Source organism: Mustela nivalis (assembly GCF_964662115.1).
Source record: "Mustela nivalis genome assembly, chromosome: 7".
NCBI classification, from domain to species: domain Eukaryota; kingdom Metazoa; phylum Chordata; class Mammalia; order Carnivora; family Mustelidae; genus Mustela; species Mustela nivalis.
In genome coordinates this window covers 95,257,350-95,278,599 of record NC_139026.1, presented here as the reverse complement: position 1 = coordinate 95,278,599, position 21,250 = coordinate 95,257,350, and the positions used below count along the sequence as shown (strand labels likewise).

Genomic DNA, 21,250 nt, shown 5'->3' with positions numbered 1-21,250 from the left:
AAAGGTCTAATAAGAGTGAGAGTAGTCAATTATGTGACTTCTAGGCTGATACATTTAAGATTTGCACCTCTTACTCTTCTGTCTCAAGGGCATCCGTTTCCGAGGCTACAGTATCCCTGAATGCCAGAAACTGCTGCCCAAGGCTAAAGGGGGTGAAGAACCACTGCCGGAGGGCTTATTTTGGTTGCTGGTAACTGGACAAATCCCAACAGAGGAACAGGTAAAGCAGAAAGCTATTGGCCCTTCTCATTCTCTTCCTCCTTTGCCTTTCTCTAATCTCAGACACTTAATTCTGATCTGGCTCTGGGTGGTGGTTTATAGGGATGTGTAGTGAGGGGAAGGAATCACAGCAGAGTTCTGTATAAGTGGACTGGGTTGAATTCTCTTGGACTTTCTTTACTCAGATGTCACTGTCTTTTTATTTCTCCTCTTTTCCTTTGCCTAGTGTTCTGAGCAATGTCTCCCTTTCCACAGGTGTCTTGGCTCTCAAAAGAGTGGGCAAAGAGGGCAGCTCTACCTTCCCATGTGGTCACCATGCTGGACAACTTTCCTACCAATCTACACCCCATGTCTCAGCTCAGTGCTGCTATTACAGCCCTCAACAGTGAAAGTAACTTTGCCCGAGCATACGCAGAGGGTATCAACCGAACCAAGTACTGGGAGGTAGGAAATTTTGATGGCAATGATTGATGTGTGGTGGAGATTCAAAGAACTTGAGCGTGAAGGAAGAAAAAGGAATGTAGAATCTTCAGGAGAACTACTTCTCTGAGTTATGCTAGAAGCTCATTTAACACATTTTTATTTTAGGCTTGCTTTCTTTCAGTCCTTAGGATTACACAGATAAATAGAACATGCTTTCTTTTTTTATTTTTTTTAAGATTTTTTTTTTTTTTTTTTTTTTTTTGACAGAACACAAGTAGGCAGAGAGGCAGGCAGAGAGAGAGGAGGAAGCAGGCTCCCTGCTGAGCAGAGAGCCCGATGCGGGACTCGATCCCAGGACCCTGAGATCATGACCTGAGCCGAAGGCAGCGGCTTAACCCACTGAGCCACCCAGGCGCCCTAGAACATGCTTTCTATCACCAAGTTTTTTGATTTGGTTAGGGTGATATACGTGTAAAAAAAATTACAGTTCAGTAGTCTTGCTGTAATAGAGGTATTAAACAGGGCTTTTGGAACACTGGAAAGGATGTAACTTAACTGGAGGGTCCCAGAGGAAGATTTTGCAGAGCAGTTTCACCCTAGCCCCCAAAAGTCCCTTCTTCTTCTTCAAATAAGGACATTAGGTGAATGGCACTAAGGCAGTTCTAGAGTCTAGGAGGACTAATACCAATCAGCCAGTGTTCTGTACTGTCCCATTCAAGATACCTCTCAGGAGCAGAAGGATGGTTAGTATCCTGGAAGTGGGATCCAGACACAAATGAGCTTTCTTTTCTTTTTTTTTTTAAAGATTTTATTTATTTATTTGACAGACAGAGATCACAACTAGGCAGAGAGAGAGAGAGGAGGAAGCGGGCTCTCTGCAGAGCAGACAGCCCGATGCGGGGCTTGATCCCAGGACACTGGGATCATGACCTGAGCCGAAGGCAGAGGCTTTAACCCACTGAGCCACCCAGGCGCCCCGAGCTTTACTTTCTGAAAATGAAATGTGATTTTAATAGTTCGAACTGGTCTGAGTATGTGAAGACTATTGTGCCTTGTCCCAATGCATAGTACATAATTGCTTCCGTCCTCTTTCCAGTACCCCACATGGTACCCACAAACACTGGGTAAAGGACAAGTTATCTGGCTAGGTTTACAGCAAGAAATCTCATTTTCTTTCCTTGTTTGGAGACAGATAATACAGAACAGATCAGTTCCTTTTTGCAAAGCAGGTATATTAGATGATTTGACCAGGAGAAAGCCCCCAAAGAGTTCACTTGATGCCTGGCACAGAAGAGCATGCATCGCCCACTGGTCTGATGCAATGCTCTTAGGGTTTTGGCAAATCCTCCTTCATTTGATTGGTCAATATTTACTCAGTGCCAACTGTGTATAAAGAATTGTGTTTGCTATTGGGGGAAAAAGGGAGAGTGGGTTTGAAATTAATCTGGTTGGCATTGAGAAGGAAGGTATAGGAATGATGGAAAATATACACTTTCACAAGTGCTTAAAGTGTATTTAAAGCCATATATCAGCAGGCTCAGAAGTTTGTAGAATCTGAATATATTGCTTTCCATTTTCTTTTTTGCTATTCAAGCTTGTTATTTTTATGGGTCACCATAACAGAAAAGGTTAAATTGAGATGAGCAGTTCTGCTATTGTAAAACTTGTCTTTTAGAAATTTACCACGTAGATGTGGCTGTTAACTGCTTATAATGCCGTTGTCTTGACTGTCATGAGACGGGGAGAAAACAGCTTCTTCATGCTTTACAATAGATGTCTGTAAGATATTTCCTAGGCATCCCACATGCTTCATTACTTTATACTGTTCTTTACTGAATTGTTAAAATGAATCCTGTTTCAACGTATATCATTCCTTGTTCTGCCATTATCTCTTCATGAGATGTCATGTGAGTGTGGTTGTCTTGAGGTGAATGTGTTATATTCCACAACTTTGCCGATCTTTTGGAGAGTATTTATAAGCAGTACTGATGTATTTGTCAGCCGTAGGGTATGTGTCTGATGAGTTTACACTGCACAAACACTAGCACTGGTAACTGCTTTAGTTCAGTAGAGCTTCGTGCTCTTTTGGTATTACATGTTGTATCTCTCTCAGTGGTCAGACACACTATTTCTATTCAATACTCTGCCTTGGTTAACCATAGGTTACTTAAGTAGAAATGCATGACATCATTAGGCTGGTTATTTCTGTTTGAAAATTTATGTCGAGGAGTGCCTGGGTGGCTCAGTAGGTTAAGCCTCTGGTTTTGGCTCAGGTCATGATCTCAGGGTCCTGGGATTGAGCCCTGCCTGCATCAGACTCTCTGCTCAGCAGGGAGCCTGTTTCCCCCTCTCTACCTGTCTCTCTGCCTACTTGTGATCTGTCAAATAAATAAATAAAATCTAATAAATAAATAAAAATTAAAAAAATAAAAATTTATGTCAAGGAGTTTATGCATGACCTGAGTTTTTACTAGAGCCATCAGTCAGTTCATACTTTTTTTTTCCTTTTTCTTTTTAATGTATATACCTTAAGAGGATGATTTTTAGAACGTAACATTTTTTCCATAACAGAGATCAATAGTATAGTATAATCTATTGAGTTGAAAAAGTTAGGTCTCTTGCTGAATGACCTCACTTCACTCATGACCAGGAGATTGCTATGACGCTACCAGATGTTTAATTATGAAATAACCTTAAGATGTTGAATACAGGGGCACCTGGATGACTCAGTTGTTAAGCGTCTGCCTTTGGCTCAGGTCATGATCCCAGAGTCCTGGGGCTCCCTGCTCAGTGGGAAGCCTGCTTCTCCCTCTCCCATTCCCCCTGCTTATGTTCCCTCTCTCACTGTGTCTGTCATATAAATAAATAAAATCTTTTTAAAAAAATGTTGAATTCAGTAAAATTTGCTAAGTAGCTGGCAGATCAAGTTTTCCTGATAATGCCACCTTTATAAAGCCTATGACTGGTATACATAGGTTTTGAAGTTTTCATAAAATCACCATCCAAACACCTGAAAACTTTTGAATACATGTCTGATATTATGCTTAAATTCTTTTTTTTTTTTTTTAAAGATTTTATTTATTTATTTGACAGAGAGAGATCACAAGTAGGCAGAGAGAGAGGAGGAAGCAGGCTCCCCGCTGAGCAGAGAGCCCGATGCGGAACCCACTGAGCCACCCAGGCGCCCCGCTTAAATTCTTTTTAATCATTATCTGATTTAATCCTCAGAACAACCCTATGAGGTAGATGTTATTTGTTATTCTCATTTTACTGAATGGGAAAACTCAGGATTAGAGAAGTTGAGTAGCCCAAGGTCTTGCAGCTAAAAATGATAGAGACCAGATTCAAACTTGAGTTTCCCTCACTCTGGGGGCTATTCACAATTAATACTAGCTTTCTTCTTTTTCTTTGTCTCCTTAAAAATGATTGAAAGCTAACTACCTGGCCAGGATTTTGGTAGCCATGGAGATGCTGGCTCACGTTGATGATTATAGTCAGCTTTGTAACCTTTATTGCAGATAGTTGTGATGTTGACATGTCTTAATTGTCTTTTTAATTCCAAGGCTTGATGAAGAATGTGTTGGTACAAATAGCTAATAGCACCTCAGTGTTAGCTTATTAAAAAATAAATAGCAGGAGTTTTCTGTCATTTTTGTTTTGTTTTGTTTTGTGTTGATCTTTTGCATTGACCATAGTAAGGATTCCACCTGATCTGATACATGTTGGTTTATAAACTTCATTCTCAGTAGTGGAAACTGACACACAATCTCCTTTATATGTCTTCTTTTTGATGTGGCCATCCATACTTTCCAAATAGTTTTGCAAGTTAGTATATATACCACAGATAACAATTTGTCTAGCCAGGATTCTCTTCTTGGCATTGTGCTAATCAATCCAGGTCTCTTAGAACTGCATATACTTGATGCAGACTTCTGGAAGTAACCTCCTTCCTTGGGGGATATAAAGGAGGTATAGTTAGTAGTATGATTGGCATATAAGTATTCTCCTAAGAGCTTGTGTTAGGCTGAGTATTTCTTGCTTCGAGTAGCTTTTTAACTTATTGAATCCAGCGGCACTGACAGAATTCACTATTTGATACTTTTTAAAGTTATGTTATGTTATGTTATTTATTTATTTATTTATTAAGATTTTATTTATTTATTTGACAGAGAGAGATGACAAGCAGGCAGAGAGGCAGGCAGAGAGAGAGGAGGAAGCAGGCTCTCTGCTGAGCAGAGAGCCCGATGCAGGGCTCGATCCCAGGACCCTGAGATCATGACCTGAACCGAAGGCGCGGCTTAATCCACTGAGCCACCCAGGCGTCCCTTTAAAGTTATTTTAAAAAAGAAAATGCCAAAATCCTGTCTTGTCCCTAAGGAACTTAAAATCCGTTGAGAAGATAGAATTGAGACATAAGAGTTGAGTAAGCTATTAATATCACAGGTGGCTAGATTATACGTTTCTATCTTTTTTAAAAAGATTTTATTTGGGGCGCGTGATAGCTCAGTTGGTTAAGCAACTGCCTTTGGCTCAGGTCATGATCCCAGGGTCCTGGGATCGAGCCCCATGTCAGGCTCCTTGCTCAGCAGGGAGCCGCCTTCTCCCTCTTCCTCTACCTGCTACTCTGCTGCCTTGTGCTCTCTCTCTCTCTGTGTCAAGTAATTAAATAAAATTTTAAAAGATTTTATTTATTTAATTTTAAAGATTTTATTTTTATTTATTTGACAGAGAGAGATCACAAGTAGGCAGAGAGGCAGGCAGGGTGGAGGGGAAAGCAGGCTCCCTGCTAAGCAGAGAGCCCGACATGGGGCTTGATCCCAGGACCCTGAGATCATGACCTGAGCTGAAGGCAGAGGCTTAACCTATTGAGCCACTCAGGCACCCCAAAAGATTTTATTTTTAAGTAATCTCTATAACCAGTGTAGGGCTCGAACTTATAACCCCAAGATTAAGAGTCTTACGCTCTACCAACTGTGTTTCTCTTTTTTCTTTTTCTATGTTTCTCTTAATAAATGAACACAAGGCTATTTATCAGGTAGTCTTTTTTTTTTTTTTTTTTTTTTTAAGATTTTATTTATTTATTTGACAGAGAGAAATCACAGGTAAGCAGAGAGGCAGGCAGAGAGAGGAGGAAGCAGGCTTCTCGCGGAGCAGAAAGCCTGATGCGGGGCTCGATCCCAGGACCCTGGGATCATGACCTGAGCCGAAAGCAGAGGCTTTAACTCACTGAGCCACCCAGGCGCCCCAATCAGGTAGTCTTTTTTTAAGTTTAAATTTCAGTTAGTTAACATACAGTATAGTATTAGTTTCAACTTACAATATAGTGGTTCAGTACTTCTATATATCACCAGCTGCTCATTTGGGTAGTCTTCCTAAAAAAACTTGAACCTGAATCTACTCAAGCCTTTAGATCTAACTCTCAGTTTGTAGAAAATACAGTAGACAGAGGAACACGTTAAATGATATCACAGGTATATAACCAGCAAAATCTAAACTGGGAAGTTCTCCAGAATGAGTGATCCAATTTTCCATAAATAAATTGCAAAGTTTAAAAAGGGAGACAGGGGCACATGGGTGGCTTAGTCGTTGGAGGTCTGCCTTCATCTCGGGTCAGGATCCCAGGGTCCTGGATTTGGGCCCGGCATTGGGCTCCCTGCTCGGCAGGAAGCCTGCTTCTTCTCTCCCATTCCCCCTGCTTGTGTTCCCTTTCTCGCTGTATCTCTGTTAAATGAATAAAATCTTTAAAAAAAAGGGGGGGGGGAAGAAAGAGCACAAGAGGGAGCTTAACATTGATTATAAAAAGAGAGACTTCAGAGGGGCATCTGGGTGGCTCAGTGGGTTAAAGCCTCTGTCTTCAGCTCAGGTCATGATCCCAGGGTCCTGGGATTGAGCCCCGCATCAGGTTCTCTGCTCAGCGGGCAGCCTGCTTCCTCCTCTCTCTGCCTGCCTCTCTGTCTACTTGTGATCTGTCAAATAAATAAAATCTTAAAAAAGAGAGAGAGAGACTTCAGAGAAGCATGAGATGATTGCAATGTGGGCTGTTATGTCCTGAATCAAATGAATGAGGTGGGGGGCTTTATAATCAGGGAAACTTAAATACAGAGTAGATACTTAATGATATTGAGGATCTAATTTTTTTACTGTGGGATAAGGGTTTTGTGATTTTTATTTATCAATAGCCTTTATCTTTTAGAGATAATATGCTTAAGTATTTATGTGTTGGAATATATAATGTCTGCAATTTACTCACAGTAATTTGGGAGGGGAAAGTAAAGGTGTGATGAAACAAAAATGTCTATGAGTTAATTGTTTAAGCTACATGATGCTTATTAGCTGAGTGGGTAACTTTGGGCAAGTTACTTGACCTGGCTAAGCCCCAATTTCTTCATTTATAAAATGAAGGATGTATTACCTTACAGGACTATTGTGAGAAAAGAAAAAAAAAATGCAAATAACATACCACAGTTCCTATTATATAATAAGTGCTTTAAAAATGGAAGCCTTTGTTATTAACTAACAATTGAATGCCACTGTTTGACCCTTGGTATATATGGTGAATTTTCTTTGTAAGGTGGAACATAGAATTAATTGTTAAAACCTAGTGTCTTAGCTCATTCATTGAGTCATGTACTGAGAAGGATCATGATTACACATAAAAGGCTTCAAAATCTGACTTTGGTGGCGCTTGGGTAGCTTAGTCAGTTAAGTATCCAAATCTGGTTTTGGCTCAGGTGTCCTGATCTCAGGGTCATGAGATCGACCCCTGCATGGGATTCCGTGCTCAGTGGAGAGTCTGCTTGAGATTCTCTCCCTCTCCCTTTGTCCATCCCCACCAATAAATAAATAACTCTTTTTTAAAAATCTGACTTTGGGGACGCCTGGGTGGCTCAGTTGGTTAAGCAGCTGCCTTCGACTCAGGTCATGATCCCAGTGTCCTGGGATCGAGTCCCACATCGGGCTCCTTGCTCCACAGGGAGCCTGCTTCTCCCTCTGACTCTGCCTTCCACTCTGTCTGCCTGTGCTCGCTCTCTCTCTCTCTCTCTGACAAATAAATAAATAAATAAAAATCTTAAAAAAAATAAAAATAAAAAATCTGACTTTGGCATTTAGCTGAACGCTCTGAGCTTTAGTTCCCTCACCTTTAAAATAGAGGTCACTATGTGGTAAAAATTGTAAATTTTTTTTTAAAAGATTTTATTTATTTATTTGACAGAGAGAGATCACAGTAGGCAGAGAGAGAGGAAGGGAAGCAGGCTCTCTGCCGAGCAGAGAGCCTGATGCGGGACTTGATCCCAGGACCCTGAGACCATGACCTGAGCCGAAGGCAGCGGCTTAACCCACTGAGCCATCCAGGCGCCCCAAAAATTGGAAATTTTTATTTAAGATTTCATTTGGGTATTTTTTTAAGATTTGGGTATTATTATTTTAAGATTTGGGTATTTTAAGATTTATTTATTTGGGGGGTAGCTTAAGCAGGGGGAGTCTAAGTCAGACACTTAAGTGATTGAGCCACCCAGGCACCCCAGAAATAATGTGGTTTATTTATTTATTTAATATATTTATTTGACAGATAGAGAGAACACAAGCAGAGGGAGAGGGAGAAGCAGGCTTCTTAACAGAGCAGGGAGCCTGACATGGGGCTTGATCCCAGGACCCTGGGATCATGACCTGAGCCGAAGATAGATGGTTAACGACTGAGCCACCCAGGTGTCCCCAGAAATAATGTTTTAATATACACAAGACATACATGAGATCCTATGTGTGAATCCCTTAGTGCAGAGCCTGGATCATAAAATTATTTGATTAAATAGTTATTGTTGTTAGCCTCCATATATAATCGCTGAGCATAACACCATCAACCAATCCATGGGGGACAAAGAGCATCCTTGCCTAATTCTTTTTTTGTTGATAAATTCTTTTCTTTTTTCTCCATTTTCCTCCTCTCCTCAGTTGATTTATGAAGATTGTATGGATCTGATCGCAAAGCTACCTTGTGTTGCAGCAAAGATTTACCGGAATCTTTACCGGGAGGGCAGCAGTATTGGGGCCATTGACTCTAAGCTGGACTGGTCCCACAATTTCACCAACATGTTAGGCTATACCGATGCTCAGTTCACTGAGCTTATGCGCTTGTACCTCACCATCCACAGGTAAGCTAGACCCAGGAACCACAGCTACCAGATGCCTGGGTTGGTAGAAAATTTTAAGAAAAGCTCCTTAACATTCTCATCTTCTGGGAACAGGTGGCAGGTGGCAGGCAACATGGAGATGGAAACTTGGCGAAGGATCACACAAGGCAAAAAAGGAGTCTAGTAAAGGAAGTCCAGAGGTGTGGGGAAATTACCATAACCACAATAAGAACAAAGTAATGCTTCTAAGAAGCTTGGGAAAGGTGCTAGTTGCTGCAGTAGATGATCTTTCAGCTTTCCAGGAGCTCCCTCTTCTGGCCATTGCTGTTAAAGCTGGAGTGAGAGTGTGGGAGCTTGGCACACAGGCATCATCAGTGACCTCTCCAGCTCTGTGGATTAGTGAACAAAGGCTGGTAATGAGATTGGGACTTGTCTTACCAGAGCTTTTCTCCTTTCTTACTTCCCCCACAGTGACCATGAGGGAGGCAATGTAAGTGCCCATACTAGCCACCTGGTGGGCAGTGCCCTTTCAGACCCCTACCTGTCCTTTGCAGCAGCCATGAATGGGCTAGCAGGGCCCCTGCATGGTTTGGCAAATCAGGTAAGACTCCTTTTCTTTTCCTGCTCCCTGTTTTTCTTACTCCCATGCTTCTGATCTTGGCATTCTCTCCTGGCATATGTATTGATACTATCTTATTCCCTAAACCTTACCCACAGGAAGTACTTGTTTGGTTGACACAACTACAGAAAGAAGTTGGCAAAGATGTGTCAGATGAGAAGTTACGAGACTACATATGGAACACACTGAACTCAGGACGGGTAAGCAGAGATGCTTAGCAGCTAGGAAAGAAGCCAAGACCCAAATTGTACAATTTGGAAGAATAAAGAATAGAATGAAAGAGGTCCCCTAAGTTAGAGAAGACTTCCCCCATATTTGTCTATCTTGAAGAATTTAGAAAAGACAAGAACTTCTACTTGAGAGTACAACTGGCTTTTTACCCTTGCTCTTTGCAGGTTGTCCCAGGCTATGGCCATGCGGTACTAAGGAAGACTGATCCACGATATACCTGTCAGCGAGAGTTTGCTTTGAAACACCTGCCTCATGACTCCATGTTTAAGCTGGTTGCTCAGCTGTACAAGATTGTGCCTAATGTCCTGTTAGAGCAGGGCAAGGCCAAAAATCCTTGGCCCAATGTAGATGCTCACAGTGGAGTGCTGCTCCAGGTGAGTCTTCCCTTCTCTGCATTCCCTTTAATTTGTGCCAAATGTTAATGTTCTCTGCCATGCAGAAAATCAGAGCAAGGACTCATGCCTTCTTCCTTATTCTTTTGATAAAGTTGCATATGGCGGAGGGCAGGTGCAGACAAGAGGAACGGGCTGTTCTCTTTTCAGAATCCTAGTTACTGTACTTTCCCTAGTGTCATTTCTGTTGAAGGCTGAGTTGGTTAAGGTTACTATCACCTGGGACTTGTGCATGCCATTACCCCAGGGCCTTTAACAAAACTTTTTTCTCTCTTATCTTACAGTACTATGGCATGACAGAGATGAATTACTACACAGTCCTGTTTGGGGTGTCACGGGCACTGGGTGTACTGGCACAACTCATCTGGAGCCGAGCCCTAGGCTTCCCACTAGAGAGGCCCAAGTCCATGAGCACGGATGGTCTGATGAAGTTTGTGGACTCTAAGTCAGGGTAAAACTGAAGACTGGGGGAAACTATCAGAAAGTGAGGGAGCTTTAAAAAAAAGTATAATTTTGTTTTGTTTCAGGGGGCTTTTTAAGACTTAAGATTAAATTGTATCTGAGGCACTGATAATAAGTTTGAGGTTAAAATGTAAATTAAGACTTTAAAAGATAAAAAGTAACCCCTTCTTCCCCAGTCAGTTCCTTTCTCCTGCCTGGTGAGTTGCCCATCAACTGTAGGGTGACCAGGACTAGTGCATGTGGTATGGGTTAGGTTTGGGCCCCCCACCAAATCTAGAGTGAGAATCTCACTTTCCTTTGCCTGGGTTGAAGCTGCAGATTCTCTGCAACCACTTCAGAGCTTTTAGTTCTTCTGTCTCCAGCCCTCCAGAGGCCAGCAAATCAGGACTCTGGCCTCTTCTGTTTCCATAGGAATCATGTTGGATTGTCAGCTCTATCAAACCCCATTGCTCTCTCCCATGCACACAGACACTTCTAGCAAGACCTGTGGTTAGTCGAACATCTTTGGCACTTTTATGCTACCAGGTGACCATAAAGGCGATGGGATTCATTGTGACGGGCACCCAGTATTTGATTTTTTTAATTATCCCATGAAAATTAAGATCTAGAGTGTTCTTTCCCCACTACTTTAATACGACCCTCCTTTCAGATTTTCTGTACCTGCTGCACCTCAAGCTGAAGGTGCTCCAGACCTTCCCTTCTTGGTCCTCACTAGAGACCTCTTTCAGCAGGTTGTATATGCCACTGTCTGAACTGTGGTCCTTCCCAGTCATTTGGCTTTATCAGTGCTTATCATGAACTGAGTTTTCACTTCCATGGAACACAAGCCACTATCTTCTGACTTTTTTCCCCCTTTATTTTAATATGCTGTGGGCCACTGAGTAAGGACTTGGGAATGACTAGCATGGTATCTTCATAGTCTGGTTCCAGGGATATGGGTACTTTCTGAGCAGGGAAATTTAAGATTGGTGGTGGTTTCCTTTGAATATCAGGTCCTGGGGCTGAGAACATTAATAATAGGCTTCCCTTCTCTTTCTCTGCTACCAGGAAATATCCCTTTATTTATCAAGTTCCTTATCCAGTCCCTTCCCCAAGAGCTCACAGTACAGTGTTTGTTTTTTAGAAGCCCCATTTGCACAGGTTTTCAGTGACTCAGAATGCTCTACTGCCTTTTCTTTAAGAAAGGATTGAAATACACTCCTACTGTGCCCCCTTCCTCTCTTGCAACTCCTGCCTGTGTTTGTGTGGATCCCTAATCCCTAGAACCACGCTGAGATGGACACATTGTCTGTATACCCCTGGGTAACTGTCAAGTCATGATCCAGACTTCAGGTTGTTCTGTATAAAATGCAAAATAAATGTTTTTATTAACAATGCTTGAGCCTGCTATTAAATAAGGCCTGTAAGAATCTCTGTTATAAAGTAAGGAATCTGACTAGCAAGATCCTAGACTAAGTGGGTTCTAAGTTATCCTATACATCCTTTATCTTTATGTGGATTTGACATTCATTTACCCTAATAAGGCAGGGTCCCTGTGAAATTTCCAAAGAAGAGTTCTGTTTTTCCTCAGGGTTAAATGTCCTTGACCTTTAGCCCCCCATCCTTCCTAATTTTGTTGTAAGATAGAACACTCGAGGACCGAAGCTGAGACCTCACAACTGCATATGTGACTAATCCAAGGAAACTGGTGCAGCCCACTGGGTGAAAAGAACAAAACCATACCAAGGGCAGAGGAGGACTGCTAACTCTGGATCTGAGCCACTAGAGGGCTCTGGTACTGTGTGGAATGCCTCCTCTTTGCAGTCTCTTAAGGAAGTCCTCAAAGTAAGAGGTGGTCCTAAGACCATCAGCTATATGGTAGATCTGATGCCAGATTATTCTGTCCTGAGCCTCCTGCTACAACTGACCTTCTGAAAAAGTCTATAAATAGCCAAGGGAGTGGGTACTAGGTCCTGGCTTGTAGAATGTGCTACTATAGTTAGCAGGGACACTATGTCCAAGAGGCCTTCTTGCACCTTTATTCCCCCAAGACAGTATAAAAAAGCTAAATTCATACTGTCACATTTAATTTATTGAAATTTTATAAAAACTCAGCCAAGTAGAAGAAAAAGATACAATCCAAGAGTACAATTCTCTTCAGTGCTTTTTTTCTCCTTGCCCCTGGGCACTGATGTTAAGAAAGCCCCTCACTCTCCACTAACCAGGCAGCATGGAAATATTCTTAAAGTGAGGTCATATGGATTTCAAGCTGGGGCCAGATCTCAGGCATTTCCTGAGGCGTCTTGGGCAGGCAGCAGTTATCAACCACTCAATACCTCTGTCAGAGGAAAAAGCTCAGTTTATTCATTCCCTAGAAAGTTGCTATCTTCCCCTGGTCATATACTAAAACACCTTGACAGGGTCCAGAGACAACCAACTGTCCTGATTATAATTCATTGTAGGTAGGCTGCAGACATCAGGCATATGGGGCTCTCAAGGTGAGCCTGACCATTTCCTTGGCATGTCTCCTTTCCATAACCTCCTGCCTTTCTGCCCCAGCATTTCCAGCCAGCTTATAACCCAATTTCTGGGGAAGTGAGAGGGAGAACATCAGTATGAACACAAACTCTTCCCTTATATTGGAGCAGGAGCCAAATGAAATAAATAAGAGAATTGGTTGGGAGGGAAACTAGAGGAGAGGCCAGGGAACAATCCTGCCTCAAGTCTGGTGCACCTCATGGAACATCAGTTCACGGGGGATGGCTGTTTCTGGACCAAACTTGGTAGCTGCCCGACGCTCAAAGGCAGCAACATTCTGCTTGACAACCTCGTCAAAAAACATGGTAGCCAGCTGGGAGTGCAGCAGAGAACGAAATTCAAAGGAAATCTGGAATAGGTAAGAGACAGACAGAAATTACTCAGGACCATGTTGGATAGTTCCTGGCCAAACACAAGGATACTTACTATTCAGTGTGTTTTCTTTCCCTCCCCCTCCAGTTCCTTAGATCCCTTCAAAAGCCCTTACTTGGGACTGAGCACAGAGTATAAGTCTGATATAATCTCAGACCTGTAGAAAGTGTCATTGACTTCGGAAAATGCTAAGTGCTAGCTATACCTAATAACTTTCATAGTACCTCTGCTCAACTCTCACAAACCAGTTGTAGCGCTCTGCTACACAGCCTCTTGACTCACCGAAAAGTCCACAGTGCAAGTTCGGGGGTAGGCAGGAATACCAGGGCTGAATCGCCAAATGGTCTCTAAGTGGTTGAAGAGCTTGGCATCAGTGCAAACAGCCTAGAAGAGGGCAGTCAGGTAAATAATATTACAGTGGGATAAAACCTGTAGTAGGTTGAGGAGGGTATAAGAAAGAAACGTTTTCTTTCCCTTCTAATGTTTTTTTAGGAGAGTATTTGACACATGGAGATACAATCATTACAAAGAAGGCCAAAATAGCCCTTAAATGTAAAAACGCAAGAGAACACAAAAACTTGGCTAATTTATCCTTCCCAAAGCCTCACCTTGACCATGTGAGGTTTGACCATGGAAACAGCAGAGGTATAACGTTCCACAATAGGTGGAAAGCCAACCTCTAACTGGGCCTTCAGGTGACCTTTACGGCTAGATACCACCAAGGACTTCTTACACCAGGGCACAAACTCACGATACTCCTGGACATTGGACACCACTTCAAACATCTCCTGCATTGAGTACCTAATGGAAGGAATCAGAGAGAGGTCAAGGGATTGCCACCTGGGTCAGGTTCCTCCTTGCCCTAATTGCCCTCCCCCTACCCATGCCTTTGCCCATCAACCATTCACCTTCAAGAACTAGAGATCCCAAAGAAGCCCAGATGAATGACTTCCCAAAAACAAACATGGAAATTTCCATGATGTTAAAATTATGTTTTGCAGTTCACAGAATGCTTTTGTATTTATTATCTATTTTGATCCTAACAGAGATCATTTAGGAGGAACAGAAGCTATCAGTTTTACTGGTGATCACACAAGAACTCAGAACCTAGCTCTACAACTTTCCAAAAATGTAGCCCTAAGTAAACTACCTCTGTTTTCTCATCCCTAAATCAGAGTTAATAATAATACCTGGTTCATGGGTCTTTTGAGAGGATCAAATGAGAAAACCTACCTAAAACATTGGAGTAGTCTAACTACTAGCAGTAGCAAGTGCTCAATTAAGTGTTAGTATTATATCTTGCCCACAAATACATTTAAAAGGTCGGCAGAGAAATAATACTCTGTTGTCTTATATTGTCCAAATCTAATCCCGTTTCACTTAATGCATATGCAGGACAACCAAGAAGAGGGAAATTAAGGTTGGAAGGCTGGCAGAGAAGGATAAAGGATCAGTAATAATAGCTTGGTAAAGAGATGGCCAGGGATGAATCTTGCTCACTATTGCTACCTTTACACTCTAGCTTGGATTTAATCATTTGTCTGGGGAGGAAGGGAATATGGAAGAATGTTGGACAGGGGAGGATGCTCACCCCATGATCCTACGCTCAGAGTAAGCTTTTCGCTTGTTGGTGAAGGGGGCAGCAAAGCCCATGAAGGAGCGCGTAGGAGGTAAGCCAACCTCGGCCCCCAAGACCTGGGCAGCCCGGGGCAAGAAAAGGCTGCAAGACATCAGAAATCTACGGACAAAAGGAAAGGAGAGAGGACGTCAAGATTCTTTGTATTCTTCAACCATTCCCAGGGGAAGGCGAAAGGGGGCGGGGGTACATCCCAGAGGAAGGTCATAGGAACAAACAAGCGTTTTCCCCAGCACCTGCTGCAGCCCGACAGGCTCCCTTGCCAGGCAGTCACGAGTGCGAAAGGTCGAGGGCGGATGAGGACAGTGCCGGGGGAGGAGATGGGGAAAAGTGGGGTGCATGCGAAGCGTAGTTGCCTTGGAGTGTGGGCTACGATACTGTTAAAAGCTAGGACTCAGAAAGTATCCCAGTCTCTGGGGCCTTGCCAAGCCGGGCGTTGCCAGGGCTCCCGCGAGGGGCACGTAGTGATAGGGCACCCATCCCGGGTACTTCCCCTTTCCCCAAAGCTCTATATGAGACCCATAGGAAAGACCGCTGCCGCCCCACGCCGCGCCCGCACCCCAGGGTTAAAAGCCTCCGCGGTGGAACTTGGGGCCTCGGGGCGACCCCCTTGCCAGCCGCGCAGACGCTCACACCTCCCTCTCACCTCATTGGTCGCGGCGGTCGCGGAGGGCCCGGGGGAGGAGCCGGGCGCGTGCCCGGGGGGAGCGTGAAGCCGCAGCAACGCTGGGCCGCTGCGCGCGTCCCGGCTGGGAGCCGCCGCGCACCCGCCGAGGCCATGCGCGGGACCGAACCTCCCTTGCCCTCTGGGCTCTGACCCCCGCTGCGCCCTCCACACTCTGGAGGAAAAGAGGCAGGAAGCCGCCGCCCGGCGGGCTCAGGGTCCCCGAGAACAGGAGCGCCTCGGGGCTGCAGCTCCTCTCGCCCTGCTCCCGCCCGGGCGGCGGGGTAGCCTAGAACTGAAGCCGCGACCGCTGCTCCCAAAGCTCCCAGTACCCCCACGTCACGCCGTTGCCATGGCTCGGAACTGGGAAAGGGAGGAAGGAAGGGGACAACGCGGCCTTTCGGGAGATGTAGTTTCACACCTCTAGCGATAAAGGGCGCAGGAGTGAGTGTATGAGAAGCTGCAGAGATGACCAGGAGGAACGGAGTCGCGTGGCAAACTGCTTGGCGAGTCTGTGGTCACGGAATTGATACATAAGCAGAACAGAAGCGACTTCGTGGGCGCGTCATCGTCAGACATCTGTTGATCTTCTGAACGTCTCTTTTAGAGCCATTATTATTATTATTATTATTATTTTAGATTTTATTTATTTATTTATTTATTTCAAAGACAGATTACAAGTAGGCAGACAGGCAGGCAGAGAGAGGAGGAAGCAGGCTCCTTGCTGAGCAGACAGCCTGATGCGGGGCTCGAACCCATGACCCTGGCTGGGATCATGACCTGATCCGAAGGCAGAGGCTTTAACCCACTGAGCTACCCAGGCTCCCCTAGAGCCGTTATTATATTCTTCCTCGTTCATGAGTAGAATTTCTGTTAATCTTTGTAGCCTCTATAGTGCCTGGTACTATGCTGTACATCTTTGTGAAAGGAAATTAATCTTCCGACCTCTGGGCTAAGGTTTTGCACAATTTTTTCTTTTGATATTGATAGAAAGAAGGGGGAAGGGGAAGAACAAGATTTAATTTTAGGGGAGAAAACCCTCTTTGGAAGTGTGCACCTGAAGGGTGCGACCTCAGGGCGGGAACCCAGGCAAAGAAATATCACTGTATTGGGGTGCCTGGGTGGCTCAGTGGGTTAAGCCGCTGCCTTCGGCTCAGGTCATGATCTCAGGGTCCTGGGATCGAGTCCCGCATCGGCCTCTGTGCTCAGCAGGGAGCCTGCTTCCTCCTCTCTCTCTCTCTCTCTCTCTCTGCCTGCCTGTCTGCCTACTTGTGATCTCTCTCTGTTAAATAAATAAATAAAATCTTAAAAAAAAAAAAGATATCACTATACTGCTTTCCATCCTGATACAAGTAGGGAAAACAATGCTCCTGATAAAAGTGGGAAAAACAAAAGGAAAATAAAAATAGGAAGATTGGATCTAGATGGGTGCAAAAGTAATTGAAATTCTCCACACATTTTAAGAATGGCGCTGCCTAAGGCGCCTGGGCGATTCTGTTGGTAAAGGGTCTGCCCTTGTCTTAGGTCATGATCCCAGGGTCCTGGGATAGAGACCCTCCAGGAGTCAGACTACCTGCTGAGCAGGGAGTGTGCTTTTCCCTCTACCCCTGTGTGTGATCCCTCTCTATCTCTCAAGTAAATAAATAAAATCTTATTTTTTAAAAAAGATTTTATTTATTTGTCAGAGAGAGAAAGAGAGCACGCACAAGCAGGCAGAGGTGGAGAGAGAAGCAGGCTCCCTGCGGAGGAAGGAACCTAATGTGGGACTCGATCCCAGGATCCTGGGATCATGACCTGAACTGAATATAGCAGCTTAACCAACTGAGACAACCAGGCATCCTGAAAATCTTATTTTTTAAAAAGACTTTATTTTTATTTTATTCATTAGAAACAGAGAGGCCGTGGGAGAAGCAGCCTCCCTGAGGCTGGCCACTGAGCTGGGAGCCTGATGGATCCCCCTAGGACTCCATCCTAGGACCCTGGGATCATGACCTGAGCCCAAGGCAGATGTTTAACTGACTAGGCCACCCAGGCTTGCCAAACAAATAAAATATTTTTTTAAGATTTTATTTGACAGAGATCACAAGTAGGCAGAGAGACAGGCAGAGAGAGGGGAGGAGGCCGACTCCTGGCTGAGCAGAGAGCCCAATGTGGGGCTTGATCCCAGGACCCTGGGACCATGACCTGAGCCAAAGGCAGAGGCTTTAACCCACTAAGCCATCCAGGCGCCCCTAAACAAATAAAATCTTAAAAAAAAAAAAAAAAGAAAGAAAGAAAGAAAAGAAAAGAATGGTGGTGCTTGCTTATGAACCCTTTCTCTGTTTTTGTTCTAAACCTTTGGTCACATTTCCACACTCAGGAAAGTTTTGTCTAAAATAATGTGTAGAAAGGGGAAGAAGGATGAAGTAATTAAAGACTATGTCGCATTTGGGGTCTAACTGATGTGGAAGAGAAACAGCTTCTCTAGAAACAGGGGCCTGGAAACAGAAGTCCTCCATCTCCCCACTAATGAGATTGGCATTAATTTTGGGATTTCCATTGGATATGGATTAATTTTTTTTTAAGATTTTATTTTTTAGGGATGCCTGGGTGGCTCAGTTGGTTAAGCCTCTGCCTTCTGCTCAGGTCATGATCCCAGGGTTGTGGGATTGAGTCCCACATCAGCCTCCCTGCTCAGCGGGTAGCCTGCTGCTCCCCTGCTTATGCTCTCTCTCTCTCTCTCTCTCTGACAAATAAATAAAATATATTTTTTAAATATTTTAGGGGCGCCTGGGTGACTCAGTGGGTTAAGCCGCTGCCTTCGGCTCGGGTCATGATCTCAGGGTCCTGGGATCGAGTCCCACATTGGGCTCTCTGCTCAGCAGGGGACCTGCTTCCCTTCCTCTCTCTCTGATCTCTTCCCTTCCTCTCTCCTACTGTGATAAAATATATATATATATATATATATATATTTTATTTATTTATTTGACAGACAGAGATCACAAGTAGGCAGAGAGGCAGGCAGAGAGAGAGAGGAGGAAGCAGGCTCCCTGCTGAGCAGAGAGCCCGATGTGGGGCTCGATCCCAGGACCCTGAGACCATGACCTGAGCCAAAGGCAGAGGCCTAATCCACCGAGCCACCCAGGCGCCCCAAAAAGATTTTATTTTTTAAAGTAATCTCTACACCGAACCTGGGGCTCGAACTCACAACCCTGAATCCTCTATCAAGTGAACCAGTCAGGTGGCCCTGGATTGCTTTTAAATTATGAGCCTATTTTATTTGAATGTCGAAGACCAAGAACCCTCCCTTGAACTCTGGCTTACATTTAACATTTTAAGGAAGGCGTTTTATGGAGAACGCTTGGGTGGTTAAGCATCTGCTTCAGAATCAAGTCCTTGCTGGGCTCCTTGCTCAGTGGGGAGACTGCTCTCCCCTCTGCCTGCCACTCTCCCCTGCTTGTGCTTGCATTCTCTCTGACAAATAAACAAAATCTTTAAAAAAGTTTTTTTAAAAGGAAGGCATTTTTCATCCTTATTTTATATTTATATTTATATTATATATACATGAAGCCCCAAATTGGAGAATGATCTTACCTCTTTTTCTCTCCTAACGTTTCTTCTTTTTCCCTCAGCACCCCTACCCCCACCACCAGGATACAGTCAGTATCACTTTCCAGTTCAAAGATGGTAATCTGGAGCCATTCTCAGTGGGCATGTGACCTTGAGGGACAGATTTACTCTTTCCAGCCTTGCTTTCTTGTCCAGACCCACTCCCTCTGACTAAGGGCTTACACATGTGAGACAGCTGCTTAGAGTGAGGAGAAAGGTTCTGTCTGGATAAAAGACAGAAATTAACTGGGATACATGACTGAACTGTGACCTCATTAACACTATGCCTTAACCGAGTTAACTGCTGCAGAATCCCCAAGGTACAATAGGCCTGCCGAGCCAATTTGCTTATTGTCCCCCTACTAATTAGATTAGCTAATTACTGCCATTTAAACTTTCCTAGTTCATTCCTCGTACTTGAACAACCAATTTCCTTCCATTTCCCTGTCACTCTACATCAATAACTTCCTTCAGGTATTAACCCAAAATACATCTACTCGAGGAAGACCATCTTTTGACTGAACTCATTCCTGAAAGTTACTCCAAACACACGATGCCATGTAAAATAGCATGTATCCTATATTCTCTAGTAGTTTTGTATGTATATGTATGCTCTTCGAAGTTCCACAAAAATAGACACTATTACTTCTAGTAGTTTTGTATGTATATGTATGCTCTTCGAAGTTCCACAAAAATAGACACTATTACTTCTAAGTTTCTACTTCCAAGCCAGTTAGTATAGTGCTGTACTGTGCATTCTATAATGGTTGAGTCCTCAATCAGCATTTGTTAAAAGAATGAAAATTGAGGAGCGCCTGGGTGGCTCAGTGGGTTAAGCCACTGCCTTCAGCTCGGGTCGTGATCTCAGGGTCCTGGGATTGAGTCCCGCATCGGGCCCTCTGCTCAGCAGGGAGCCTGCTTCCTTCTCTCTCTCTCTCTCTGCCTGCCTCTCAGTGTACTTGTAATTTCTCTCTGTCAAATAAATAAATAAAATCTTTAAAAAAAAAAAAAGAATGAAAATTGAGGCTTAAAAATAGGCAGATATCTGCCTAGAGTTACCCAAATGTGAATTCAGTAGTTGAATCATAGGACTGTCTTCATAGAAGGGCTTTGCAACTACTCCCAGCCTAAATACCACTCCCACCACCCAACCCCTATGCCTCTCCCTGAACCTTGGAAGTATCTGTGTTACCTACATTACATCCCTTTTTCCCCCTACTGAGAAATCCTCTTTCTGTGCTCTGAATAATATTAAAAATAACTCCTTAGCTCTTCCTTCTTCTTACAGCTGCCCAAAGTACCAGGCTGGTAACCTCACTTGTTCACCTCTATTCCCACACCAGAACCAGGCACGTGACCTCAGCTCAACCCCTGACTCCAATTCCTCAGGTTACCAGGAGCTATTTCAGGCAATGAAGGCCATGTAGTCCGCTCCTCCCCATCCTCTGGGTCATATCCTAGCTCAGCCCTTCCTGGAAGGTCCAGTAGTCAAGTCAACATGTCCTAACACCCATATCCCTCTGATCCCCAGCTTCCTTTAGTTTCTACTTCTTCAGCCTCATCTTTCTCCTCCTCATCAAATGTTAAGTGTCTGTTCCTGCTCTGTTAAAGCTACAAAGAATAATGTATACGCTTGCCTTTGGAGAGCTCAAAATCCTTTTTTCATAGAAAACAAAACAAAAAAACCCAAAGTAATGCATAGTCCCGTGTTGGAAGACTGCCTAAGGAGTTTAAAATCCATTCTGAAATGTTGGACACTTGTATGTCAAACATGTAAGGTGAGGGGCGCCCAGGTGGCTCAGTCATTGAGTGTCTGTCTTCAGCTCAGGTCGTGATTTCAGAGTCCTGGGATCCAGCCCTGCATCGGGCTCCCTGCTCGGCAGGCAGCCTGCTTCTTCCTCTCCCACTCCCCCCACTTGTGTTCCTTCTCTCACTAGGTCTCTCTCTGTCAAATAAATAAATAAAATCTTTTAAAAAAACATTAAGGTGAAATGAGTC

The 21,250-nt window shown here is 43.9% G+C and overlaps 2 protein-coding genes across 3 annotated transcripts in view; one reads left to right on the top strand and one right to left on the bottom strand.

Annotated features, from left to right (window-relative positions):
* CS (citrate synthase) overlaps positions 1-11,851 on the top strand; it is a 29,775-nt gene extending 17,924 nt beyond the window's left edge. The window contains exons 5-11 of the mRNA XM_082741823.1: positions 89-220; positions 475-663; positions 8,593-8,792; positions 9,243-9,372; positions 9,489-9,590; positions 9,786-9,995; positions 10,298-11,851. Coding sequence (XP_082597949.1) covers positions 89-220; positions 475-663; positions 8,593-8,792; positions 9,243-9,372; positions 9,489-9,590; positions 9,786-9,995; positions 10,298-10,468 — 1,134 coding nt within the window. The 3' untranslated portion in view covers positions 10,469-11,851. The remainder of the gene's footprint in view (positions 1-88; positions 221-474; positions 664-8,592; positions 8,793-9,242; positions 9,373-9,488; positions 9,591-9,785; positions 9,996-10,297) is intronic.
* Positions 11,852-12,528: 677 nt separating this feature from the next.
* Positions 12,529-16,014, bottom strand: COQ10A (coenzyme Q10A). 2 transcript variants are annotated; one of them, XM_082741836.1, is made up of 5 exons: positions 15,647-16,014; positions 14,956-15,102; positions 13,973-14,165; positions 13,647-13,748; positions 12,529-13,341 (listed from the first exon to the last, which is right to left on the bottom strand). In XM_082741836.1, the coding sequence occupies exons 1-5, from the start codon at positions 15,778-15,780 to the stop codon at positions 13,174-13,176; spliced, it is 744 nt and encodes a 247-aa protein (XP_082597962.1). In that variant the 5' UTR covers positions 15,781-16,014; the 3' UTR covers positions 12,529-13,173. The 2 variants fall into 2 exon arrangements, with proteins under 2 accessions (XP_082597962.1, XP_082597961.1); XM_082741835.1 differs by lacking the exon at positions 15,647-16,014 and adding an exon at positions 15,237-15,619.
* Between the last annotated feature and the right edge of the window lie 5,236 nt (positions 16,015-21,250).

Excerpts from the sequence above, each read along its gene's own strand:
- COQ10A (XM_082741836.1), bottom strand. The coding sequence starts at position 15,780 with ATGGCCTCGGCGGGTGCGCGGCGGCTCCCAGCCGGGACGCGCGCAGCG. Across the intron at positions 13,749-13,972 it reads TCAAACCTCACATGGTCAAG|GCTGTTTGCACTGATGCCAA; the intron begins GTGAGGCTTTGG and ends GCCCTCTTCTAG. Across the intron at positions 13,342-13,646 it reads CTTGCACTGTGGACTTTTCG|ATTTCCTTTGAATTTCGTTC; the intron begins GTGAGTCAAGAG and ends TACCTATTCCAG.